At 33.2% G+C, this 12599-nt stretch overlaps 1 protein-coding gene across 1 annotated transcript; it reads right to left on the bottom strand.

The window, feature by feature from the left end:
* Positions 1–5025: 5025 nt before the first annotated feature.
* Positions 5026–11091, bottom strand: LOC108319688 (uncharacterized). Its single transcript, XM_017550914.2, has 13 exons — positions 10908–11091; positions 10531–10775; positions 9714–9897; positions 9553–9621; positions 9356–9454; positions 9162–9241; positions 8243–9071; positions 7201–7889; positions 6243–6327; positions 6103–6154; positions 5949–5998; positions 5647–5694; positions 5026–5547 (listed from the first exon to the last, which is right to left on the bottom strand). The coding sequence occupies exons 2-13, from the start codon at positions 10767–10769 to the stop codon at positions 5371–5373; spliced, it is 2601 nt and encodes an 866-aa protein (XP_017406403.1). The 5' UTR covers positions 10770–10775; positions 10908–11091; the 3' UTR covers positions 5026–5370.
* Positions 11092–12599: the final 1508 nt, after the last annotated feature.

Below are 12599 nucleotides of genomic sequence, written 5' to 3'. Positions count from 1 at the left end.
ATCTGTTATGTGGTTTTTTTAAAATAAAAAAAATGTTTGAGAGACTTGATGGAGTTACACTACATGACCAAAGAGAGGGACAAGAGTAAAAATATCTTATTTTAATTATAATAAATAAAAAGGCGCATTATATAGTAAAAGTATTTAAGTAGATTTATTGTTTTGTAACTTACAATATGTTTTATGTACTCACGGAGTTAATGTTAATTTAAGGTAATAGTAACATTCCTTTTAAAGCATTTTAAAAGCATCAAAGATTAAATGAATTAAATTATTTGAAAGATAAAATATTAATGTAAATAAATTTATCATAGTTATCTATGATTATGTAAAGAGGATATGCATGTCTTGTGTTGATTTTCTAATTTTACCTTTTTATTATTATTTTTTAAATTTAAATAATTCATGATAAAAAACTATTTTTCAGTATTATAATTTTAGTAATTACTTTTTTAATTTAAATAATTACTCATTATAAAATAATTATTTATTCTTTTATCATTTTAATAATTACTCATAATGAAAAATATTTACAGAATACTACTTATAATATTTTTATTACAAAAACTAAAATTTAATTTACTTTATCTATAGTTATATTTTCAATTATATATTTATAATTATACATACCTTTTGTTTATCTAATTATATCCTTTTAATTATTATTTTTAAAATTTAAATGATTTATAAATATTTAAAAATATGTACAAATAGGCAATAGTATCTGTATTTATGCATATATTATTAAGAAAACCATCTATAATAAAAGTTGATCGGTATAATTAAGAATATTTAAATTATACATATATTATTAGAAGTATTGTTATTTATCTAGTTTTGTATCATATATTTAATATTATAGGATATAAAAAGAATCTCCACTAAGTGTATTCATTATGTTTCTTAATATGTATAAATCATCTATGAAGATAAGATTTCATGTGAAAAAAAAATTCCTCAATTATTTAAATGTGTTTTTGTGAGATATCATCACTTTAAAAATGGACATTGATGTCTCTCTTATTCTATAGGTATTCTTTGTCTACTAACATATATTTTTAGTTTGTTTCATATTATGCAACAATTGACGTATGTAATTATTTTTCAACCATTTAATAAAATTTAATAACTAATAACTTATCACATTTAATGAGGAAGGACCACTACATCGAATGAAATTTAATAGTTAATAACTTGTCAAAGTTAGTGAAGAATAGGCAAGAAACAAACTAAATTATTCGGAGGTTACTGAATACTTACGTGTAAATTTTGGATTTGGGGACTTTTGCATAAAAATTAAATTAATTTTGTTTACACATAAGTCAAACATATAATTTAAGTAACTCGTTTTTTACAATTGCGATTGTTTACATATTGAAAGCTAAAGGAGGAGCAGTATGATCTTTTGAAGATCTTAACTTCATGTATGTTTGAATTTTATTGGGAAAAGTAATTGAGTTAAAGTCTATAAAAATTTGTTATAAATTAATTGAAATTTGAGATCAAATTTGTTGGTTAAAACTTTGGTCTCATATTTATACTGAAATCTTAATTTTCCCATCATATTTTGAGTAGTTTCAGTTATTTTTTTTTTAAATGTGTAACAAATAAACCCAGATTGTTAAGATTATGTAAATAGTTAACATGATGCATAGTGGATATGGTGATGTGAATTATTTTATTAAGTGGAATTATATATTGGTTAATTGCACAACTTTATTAGCACAAGAATGGGGGATTTGGTGCACAATGACCATGGTTAATTTGGGATTTGAAGATCAACATAAAACTAACAGAAGACCAACACAGGTAGGGATTTGGAAACCTTAATGAAAGAAATAAAGAATGATATTTTCAACCAACATTTAATGTTCATCGGTGATCCAATGTTGACAAGAGTTAAGCTGAGTTTAATTTGGTGGGTGGTTGGGTGTTGCGTTTATGAAAAAAGGAAAAAATACAAGTAATCATAAGACATAGAGGTACAATGCAGGAATTGGGAAAAAATTGGAAATCCCTCAAGATGTCAAGAAGGGAGAGGGCTTCAATTAAGTCTTAGGCTTTATTCACTTGAATGGATTTGAAGAAGACTGAGTGAGTGGATTTGAGAGGATTTAAAAATAAATTTGTTTATTGTCTATTTGAGTAATTTGGAAGTAAATTTTTTTAGGTTTAATTGCTTCCTTTGTCCCCAGTTTGGTTGAATTGTGTCAAATTCATCCTCATTTTTAAAAAAGTTTCATTGTCGTCCTCACGTGGTGTAAAAGTGTCAATTGAATCCAAACATAGAAAAAATTTGTGTCAATGTAGTCATCTCCGTTAAATACACACTAACGGTGTTAAGTGGCTGATTATTTGGCACTAGAGAATTAAAACGTGGCAAATGAGTCAGGTAATGACGTGTCAATGACGTGGCAGTCCTTAGGAAGGAAGAACTCGACGATTGAGATTTCAGATTAACCTTAATTAAATTCAATTTGGAAATTTCAATTCTAGAAGGAATCACTGGGTTTCCAACGTGGAAGTGCAGAAGAAGCAGAGAGAAAGAGAGGAAGAAGAGAGGAAGAGAAAGGGGAAACACAAAGGAAAAGAGGAAGATCGATCGAGATCTCCCTTCTGTTGTTCACAGTTGAAGAAATTGAAGAGGAGAACGAGAGAAACTCAAGGGTATCACAAGTTTCGGGTTTCAGCACATCTAAACTTTTTTCCGTGGAGGTTGAAGAAGATCGAAGTGGTGAGGGATTTAGAGATTAAACTTCAATTTATTGCTATTTCTCTTGATTTCTGGAGTTGGATTCGTTGAATTGCTTCTGTGTGTTTGGTTTCGGTAAACTAGGGTTTTGAAAGGGAATCTTGTTTCTTGCGGAGTTTTCTGTGATAAATAAGCTGTTGGGTCGACTTGTGTAGCTTTGCAAATAGAGGGGCTGAGGGGATTGAGAAATTTGAAGACTTGGGAAAGTTGGAGAATTTACTCCAAAAGTGTTTGGCAGAAGTTCAGCCTTCGAGTCATGCGATAAATTGGGGTTTAAGCGTGGATTTTGCAACCATGTTTTATTTTTCTTTAAATTTCATGAATGAGATCTATGATGCTTGGTTTGAAGTTGGAATAATTGCTTTTACGAAAAATTTTCCAGTTTAGATGCTGAAAATTTTCCAGTTTAGATGCTGAAAATTTTCAAAATGTCTTGATAACTCTCTATTCTTTCAGCTAGGAACTCCGACGAAGGATCGTCTCCCTGCGCGCATACGGCTGCCCCCACCAAACCGACCACCGCAAAGAGGCCCTCCGCCTGGTCCATGACGTCACCGGCGACCCCAAGCGCCACCAGGATCGCGGCTGGCCGCGGTGTCAGGTCCTCTCTCCTGCCCCCTTTCCGCGTGAGAGAGGAGAAACTCTTTCAGTCCGACACCGGTCTCCGCTTGGGCACGTCCAGCCACCGGAGGCAGCGTTCAGGCCCTTCTCACCCTCCGATTCGGCGCGAGTTCTCTTCCTTCTCCATCGAACACCGCCAGTGCCACGAAACGCGGCCAAGGTCGCCGCCAGTTACCGAACCCCGAACACCACCTCTGAGGCAACGAGCGAAACCCTACCGTCGACGAAGCTAGTCACCATCGTTCTCGCCGGAGTTCGTTTCGTCAACGACGCCACCGATGGCGCCTCTCCCTCTCTTTTCTATCCTTTTTATTTACTGGTTGGTTTGGGATTTGGTTCTTGGAATGGTTGATGGATGATCCAGTGAGAAAAATGGGGATGAATTTGACGAATTCTAGAACGGAAAGGGTGGAAATCCGAGAGGGGTTGATCACGGGTGTTGGAGATGAAGGCCCCTGTTGGAGATGAAGGCCCATGAGGTAAGGAAGAAGATGAGGGTGATGAGCAGAGGGGTCAGTGCCACGAAGGGGTGAAGATTGATGATGGTCGTTGGCCGTATGCCACGTCATTGACACGTCATTACCACTACTGTGACTCATTTGCCACGTTTTAATTTTCTAGTGCCAAATAATCAGCCACTTAACACCGTTAGTGTGTATTTAACGAAGATGACTACTTTGACACAAATTTTTTCTATGTTTGGATTCAATTGACACTTTTACACCACGTGAGGATGACAATGAAACTTTTTTAAAAATGAGGATGAATTTGACACAATTCAACCAAACTGGGGACAAAGGAAGCAATTAAACCATTTTTTTAATATGTCAAATCAATCAAATTCTACACTAATTCTCACAAACGTTGTTTTCAAATTCACTCTCACTTACCTCCAAATTCATTCAAATAAACAACAACAAAATTTATCTTCAAATCCTCTCAAATTCACTCTATCACTCTCTCCCAAATCCATTCAAGTGAACAAAGGGTTAGGGTTTATTTCACAATACCTAAACATGCAAAACTCACAATAGCGAAACATCATCCAATTTCAAATTTTCAAGAGAGAAAACGAAAGAAAAAAAAACCTATGAATGCTAACAATTAACTAGTTGAGAAAATGGACATTCGTTTTGCAATGAGAAAATAAACCAATCTTTAAAGGTTAGGATAAAGAAACCAATCACTTAAAAGGGATGAGTGAACATAACAATTACTGAAATTATTCAACCACATAACACGTCATTTACTAAATATTATAGTTTATTACGTTTTGACGTTGTTTATGTCAAATTAACAAAAAAGATTTATTTACTACACATTTTAAAAAAAAATTCCATCGAGACTACTTAAAATCTTGTAATCAAATTAAAATTCTAGTATAAAAATGAGGTTTGAACCAATTTTGTTTGCTAGAATTGAATAAATTTTTTTAATTTGAATTAAACTCAATTTGGGTTTTTGTTTTAAAGTAATTAAAACTTAAGGTGAATTTGATTTACCATATTTGAACCAAAAAAGAAAACATATCAACACAAAGTTAGTGTTCAATGAAAAGATGTTTAGTATTTTGTTAAGTGAAATCCAAACAAGTCATCCTTTATCATAGTCGGAAGACAATGGTTATTGTTAGTCCGTAGACAAAATAAATAGACATTACAAAAAAGACCCATTTTATTTTTACAGGAAAAAAGGACATCTAATACTGCAAACATCTTGATGTGTTGCTTGCTTATACGAAGAAAGAGAAAGCAATGCTAAATGGTGTATAGTACAATGATCCCATGCTATTCATACAATGGCACACAGCTTCATAGTTCTCAATATTTATCATGTACAATGAAGCTTTCACCATCGTCCGTCTCCTAACACCAACACGGGAGAAAAAAGGTTAACGTTTTACAAAAGAAAAGGCTGACCAGTAATTTTCCTATCACAACAAACAGCCATTCGCGTTTTCAGCTATGGAGTGCAAGAGCTTTATGCCTGTACTGTTTTCATACAAGCTGCACTACAGCAATTACCCTTAGGGCACCGTTTTGGAGAAGATCGGCAAGCTCATCAAATAGCAGAGCAGTTCGCCAACCCCATCCCTTGGGATATTTAGGTAGAAGTGTGCCTGTTTGTTTAAAGCTTCCAAACACCATCATTTCCCTCTTGGATGGGACAGACAACTGAATGAGAAAAACAGGACAATCCCAGAATAGTTAATCAAAATGGTAGAAAGTCATGAAGCACCAGAATATCAATGTGTTATTCATGACTGATATTACCTGGTAGCGTGCAGTCACCTTTTCACGTGAGTCAACATACATGTGCACCTGATAATGCATTTCAAAGATATGAAAGTCAGATATAGCATCTAATTGAAGATCTATAATTGAAGCCACGGGGAAATCAGCTAGTAAGTATACTACATGTCAGGCCATATAATCAATCGTTTAAAAACAAAACGAAATATAAAGGCATTAAACTACTGCTAAAGGCATTAAGCTTTTCAAGATTAACAGCATAATCTAATTCCAATCTATATTTAGGCCCAACTCATTCAAATACTAAAAAATGATCAGCTAACCTTTCTATGTATATCGGTTATCTCTGCTTTTCGACGATGAAGAAACAGCCCTGCATTGGCATTGAAAATAAGCTTCCAGACAGACAAAAGATATTCTTTATTTAATATTAATACGCATCCCTAAGGTAAGAATTTTGATGTATTAAAGCATTACCAAGGGTTCGCCGTCCCTGGGGGTCTTCATCATTAAAAGCTTGTACACTGACCTGATGATTCAAACAAACAAATTTTATTCATACCAGGACATGCAAAATCATATTAAACGAATATGAAGATGAATTCACGTCCATGTACCTTCCACAAAGAACCAGCGTAGAAAACTTCTGTAGAATGCTTGACCTGACCATCACCAAGCCTATGCACATCCTCAAAACGTACACTGCAAAATCAGTAGAAATTTACAGAGCATTTACATAAATTGATGAAACTAAGTGCCCAGGAATTTGGGAACCTTGAAGATAGAAAAACACAAACATGAAGCGTGGGAAGCAAACCAACATGAATGTTATATGACAAAAAAACTGAAAAAGAAAAAATAGAAATAATAAAAACTGCAAGAGGTCCCCCCTAAAGCCAACCCAGATTACAAGATACCTTCCATGGATTCAGGAAATATCATACATCATAAAATTTTAGACACATCAAAATCCAATTTAAAAGAAACATCAATCTGAAAAAGTCAAGAAAAAATATCACTCAAGAGCAAGTATGTATCAGTTCCCCTCATCAAAGCAGACAACTCAACTTCAGTTAGAGGTGATAATAGTATGAGGGACACATGACTGAAATGGAACATGGAGAAAGGAAGGAACTGTTAGGATACAGGGAGAAGAGAAATTAGTTAAGATAGTTCGAATATTCATGAGTTAGTTACATGAGGTGTTGAGGAGGTGAATTTTGTAGAGTGCACATTAGCTCTTTGTGAAGGGGAAGTCCTTGAAGGAGAGAGTGCTCTCCTATTTCTTGTTCTTTTCATTCTATTTAATAAAAACTTTTCTTTTCTCTCTCTTTTCAATTATTGATTCCTAACAAATTGGTCTGACCAAAGGTCTAAGGAAGACTTAGGAAGTCCTACAAAATAGCATCAACAACCAGGTTCTGGTAATGAAAGTATCCAAGGAAAAACGATTATCAGATCAAATTGATCCACCACAAGCTCATGGAATGGGGAATATGCAAGCTGACCCACCACTATCAATATATACCTCATATATGTTAAAAATTGACAATGGTTGCAAAGTGGTTAACTTACCCAAAGCGAAAAGGGGGGAAATGGCTTAAAGGTGTTTTCATATCCAGTGATATGGAAGCACTGTTGACATTGTCCCATTCTATACCAATGGTATGTTCTGGTGTCTCTAACATCTGCATGGGGATACCACCAGTACTTGCATCTCCAGCATTACTTCCAGACATGCTGCTTTGCATGCCCATTTCATATCCCCTTTGTGTTAGCTCTGTATGTACATTTGTTCCATTACTCCCTCCAAGGCTTAACCCAACTACAGCTGTCAATCCATCACCAGACAGGTCTCCATTTGGGTCAGCACGTGTATCTGAATCATCATTGGCTGCAGACTGAGGATGGTTTCTGTTTCCAACACCTAATGGTACACGAGAAAAGACGAAACGTGTAGGATGTGAAGCAGATGCCGGAACAAAATTAGTTCCACGGCCAATACCTGCAAGCCCATCAATAGCACCTCTAACATGCACTCGTACAGGTCTAAAAAGGCCACTTCTTTCACCTGCAGAAGATTCAGCAACATATATATTTCCCACACTGCCAGGCATAATGTTCTGATTATGTTCTTGCAAGTAAGATCCAGATGTAGAAGCTCCATGTGAAAATGCAAATTGCTTCTGACAAGTACAATTCATGAGGGAGCAAACTTTGCAGGTATCAGCGGCAATTTCCTGTACTCTCTGACTAAGAAGCATCTAAGAAAGGGATAAAGTATAAAACACCAAAACAATAATGTCAACAACATTTCCCAACCAATAATCTCTGTACCAAGAATAGCAATTTCTGTACCAACTTCAATGACCTATATATTGAATGATTGATCAGCTAATATTACATTGTAACATTTAAATATTTCTGGGATTGAAGTTTTTTGAGGCAGATATTAGGTTTGTTTTAGAGGCAAAACGAAAAGTATAAGTTGTTACTTTACAAACTTAGCTGTTTGTTTGCTTTAGAGGCATAATGAAAACTGTAACTTTAAATTATATAAGCACTTTTAAGATGGAAAATGCAAACTAATTTTAAAAGACATTAATCTCAGTCCAACCTGAAGCCAAAGACCATCATTTACAGCTTTGCAAGGGAAACCTAATTCTTCAAGTTGCTTTCTGACATTTAGAAGCGCATCAAAAGACATATTGCAATATAAAAGGGACCCCCCTTCAAATATATTGAAAAATGCATCATATTCATCTCCATGATCTCTGTAGTTTGCTCTGGGGTGAGCTTTAAGCTGTCTTCTGCCAACAACTTGGCCATTCCATGAAAACAATGGTGTTCCATATCTTCCCCAATCACTGGACGTGAGCTCATTACAAGAATTTGATGAAAAACAATGTCTTGATGGGTCCCTAACAAACCAACTATTGTCCTCCAACTGGTAGCAAGGTCCTTCTTCCGACGGCCCTTCAATGACCACTCCAGGGGCTGCCATAGCAGTAGCTTCAGTACCAAGAGGCATGTTCACATAGCATGATGTTCTCATCACATCTTTATCAGGCATCGAATTACCCAATGTTGGTCCTTCCATGTCACCAGAATATCTTGGATTCAGGTTTGGTGTACGGACATATGAAGCTTGTTGAACCTGTTCGTCGGAAACAGAAACACCATCATTGAAGTCTGCCACTGGATCTGCAAGCTCAACTAGAACACTTGAAGTGCTTGGGTCCTTTAGATCACTATTAAGATTCATTTTCCCAAGGTCAGTTTCCAACCTCTTAGTAGTGCAGCCATCAATTATACTTTTTCCCTTGCTGTTAATAGAATCAGCATGAATACCAGTAGCAGACTCAGAACCAGAAATTCCATGCGAAGGATGTTCAACCTTGCAATGAGCACCTTTTGCCAGGAATGTGTGCAAAGCCAATTCAAACCTTTTTATAATGTTACAGAGAAGTGTTACACAGCTTACAAAGTGCAATCTGTAAACCACAAAACCCAAATAAAAAATTGTAACCACTTACCGTTTCTCTTCATTGGGTATCCATAGATCATTAGAAGTCAATAATGCATGTAATGTTTGCGATGAAAGTTTAGGAAGCACCTACAACAAGCAAATGTTTTAGTCCAACCTTATCCTCGTACTCATAGTAAACATATAATAAAAAAACAGAACAGTAAAAAATACAACACCAAGCACTTCTATTTGCCTCATTACCTCTTTCAATTCCATGCCACCACTTTGACAAAGGTAACCCCAGCAAGCAGTTCTAACACGCTCCCCATGAATGCCATAGTCTTGGTTCTCCGCAAACACCTAGCTTACAATCAATTATAAACCACTAATAACCAACCAAATATTTTTACAGTATTAAATTTCACAATGAGGCTATACAGTCATCTGGATCCTTGAACCTGATAAGCCAAGAAGTTTGAAGTCCACAGCTCAGATATAATGAAATCTGTACAAATTCCACACAAATCCTACACCAAATGAAACACACCAAATGAAATATATTGCAAAATTTAATAAGCAATAACTAAGAAGTCACCAACTTATCCTGTAAACATCATACCTGAAGGTCGAGAAAGGATGCAGCAGCAAGAACACGAAATGCATTATTATCATTAAGCTTAGGGTGGTGGCCGTATAGGTACGCCAAAGCCATTGCAATTGCCTCATCATTAACATTTTTATCATCAACATGCAGAGTCACAACAGGAGCACTGGCTTCTTTCCAAGGCCCGTGAAGCATGTTCCTAACAAACGCGAATAACGCAATATATAACTGTAATCTTCTCAGACCGACAAAAATAAAAAGTTTATTCTTCTCAGATCAACAAAATAAAGAGCTAAATAGGTATATAGGATCAACGCAAAATCTTTTACTATCAATCAGAAATCATCCTCCTTAGTTTGGCTTTTATTATAGTTATTATAAATTCCAACATAGTCACCATACATGACAAACTATGAAAGCATAAAAACTTTTTATTTACTACAAGTTACTATACAGAGTGTAGGTTCATAATTCACACAACAATCACAGTAAACCTACAATATAAAGTTATGTGCTAAGCAAAATAAAGCACAAAGTCTGGGAATCGAAAAATAAATAAAGTACGATAAATAAAATTCTTGTTTAAATTGTTTAAATAAATATCGCTCGTGACCCTTGTTTTCTACAACTAAGAAAGAGAGAAACAATGAAACAATTGTTTTCTACAAAGGGAAGAAACACGACCAGTGAAACAAAAGAGAGAAAGATAGAGGTCAATTCCTCTTAAACCATCCCAAACAGATTGTTCAAGTGAATGTTAAAGTTGATGGATGTAGAGCAATTACAATCACAATCACAATAATAAAATAAAATAATTGAGTTAATCAGTTACCTGAAATAGGAACTGCGCGAGAGGATAAGCCGATGAAGGTGATAAGTGGAACCCATTGCATTGACGACGATGTCGGAAAAGGAACCCGAATTGAAGCCTTCGATTTGGACATGCTCGCAGAGGGAAGCGAGGTTGCAATCCACTCCGCGCAACTCTGCCGAGGCCCCATCGGAGTGCTGCGGCGGCGGACTGGCTGCGATTTTGGGTTTTGGATGCTCCCGATACTGAGGCTCTTCCATGTTGCACTGCACATCAAAAGCACACTCTCATTCTCAATAACAGTGTTGATCGATCCAACGGTTTTATTAGCGCGACAATTTCATTTTCACTGTTTTAATTATAATAATAATAATTACTATAATTATACTTATAATAACCTTTTTCTTCTTCCTCTGCCTTTTATGAATCTCTCCCAATTCAATTCACTGTCTTTGGGTCTTTGCAGATTCAGTGCACCGCTTCGTATTGATCCAACCTTGTTTTTTGGATCATTGTAACAATGTTTTCTTTTTCTCTGTCTGAAAAGGGAAAGCTAGACCATTTTGCAACTTACTTTCCAACACAATACCAACTACACAATACCAACTTACCAATAACACCATGGAAATCTAAATACATAGAAATAAGATTGAAAAAATTGAATACAAAGAAGAATATTACAAAATTTATTTTATTTTAAAATTGTACAAAATATTTTGTTTAAAATTAAAAAAAAACACCACATTTTGAAAGATTTGGTTAGAATACAAATGTTTTTAAAATAATTTTAATATTATTTTGAAAAGGTAATGGATTGTAAGAAAATTTGTGATTAATTTATATAATTTAAATTTCAAAATAGTTATAATGTAATTAAAGTTCAATTTAAAAGGTATAACTTAATATATTGTAGTGATGATCAGTGCAATTCAAATTTAATATTTCCCTGACAAATAATTATTAATAGTTAAGCTAGATAAATATTTTACATATTGTCTATATCATTATCTAAACATTTTTAAATAATTTTTTCTCTTTATAATGAAGCATATTATATTTACAAAATCTTAAAAAACAAAACTATTAACAGTGCTTATGTACACATATCATTTTCTTTCTTTTCAGTCTAGTTCTGCTTGTAATATCACAATTGATATATAAAACAAATGGTAAATTGGAGTTTTTAAAACTTTCACATACCTATAAATATATATTAAACTATACACATATTACAATCATATATGTGTATTATGAAAATTTCTAACTTAAACCTAAATTTGACGTAACTCATATTACTAAAGAAATTATATGACATTAAAAGGATGATGTGATCAATGATGAACCATAAATTTTCCATAACTGGAAAATATAAATTTTGACCCTGTAAAATTGCAATCAGCAAAAAAGTTTTTTTTTTCTATTTATAAATTTATATTAATGTTTAATTAGTACTTTTATTTCAATATCCAAATTATTTTTAAATATCTTTTTTAATTCAATTTTATTTAAAATCATGTTGGTTCTTTCTCTAAAATCATGTTGGTTCTTTCTTTAAATTGGGATGACAAAGGGATCTGAATATTCAATATGAAAAATATGACAACGGACCATGCAATGTTCTTTAAATTCTTAACTTTTTATTATTATTTCAATGTTTTATAAAAATTAAATAAATGATATATCAAATATTCAATATAAAAAAAATTTATTCAATATAAATATGTTGAAAGAAATAATAATTATATAAATATTAAACTATCATATCAAATAATAGTCAAAAGAGAATTAAATAATTATATAAAATAATAAATAAAATTTCATAATAATCAAATTTTCTATTAATTTTATAATTATTAATAAAACAAAATTAATATATATAAAAATATTTTTTAAAATTATGAAAGAAAACAAATATTCAGCTTTAAAAATATTTCAAATATTTACTTTCTTTCTCAATATTATAACAAAATATTTATTTTTCACATTAATAAAAGTTATAAATCATTAATTAAATAAGTGAAATCACACATAAAAAACTTAAACTATTAATAAGTTGAATTTAGAAATAAATATTTCATTATTTTGAATTT

The sequence above is a fragment of the Vigna angularis genome, chromosome 1, assembly GCF_016808095.1.
Source record: "Vigna angularis cultivar LongXiaoDou No.4 chromosome 1, ASM1680809v1, whole genome shotgun sequence".
NCBI classification, from domain to species: Eukaryota; Viridiplantae; Streptophyta; class Magnoliopsida; order Fabales; family Fabaceae; genus Vigna; species Vigna angularis.
This window is presented reverse-complemented; position numbering and strand designations above follow the sequence as displayed.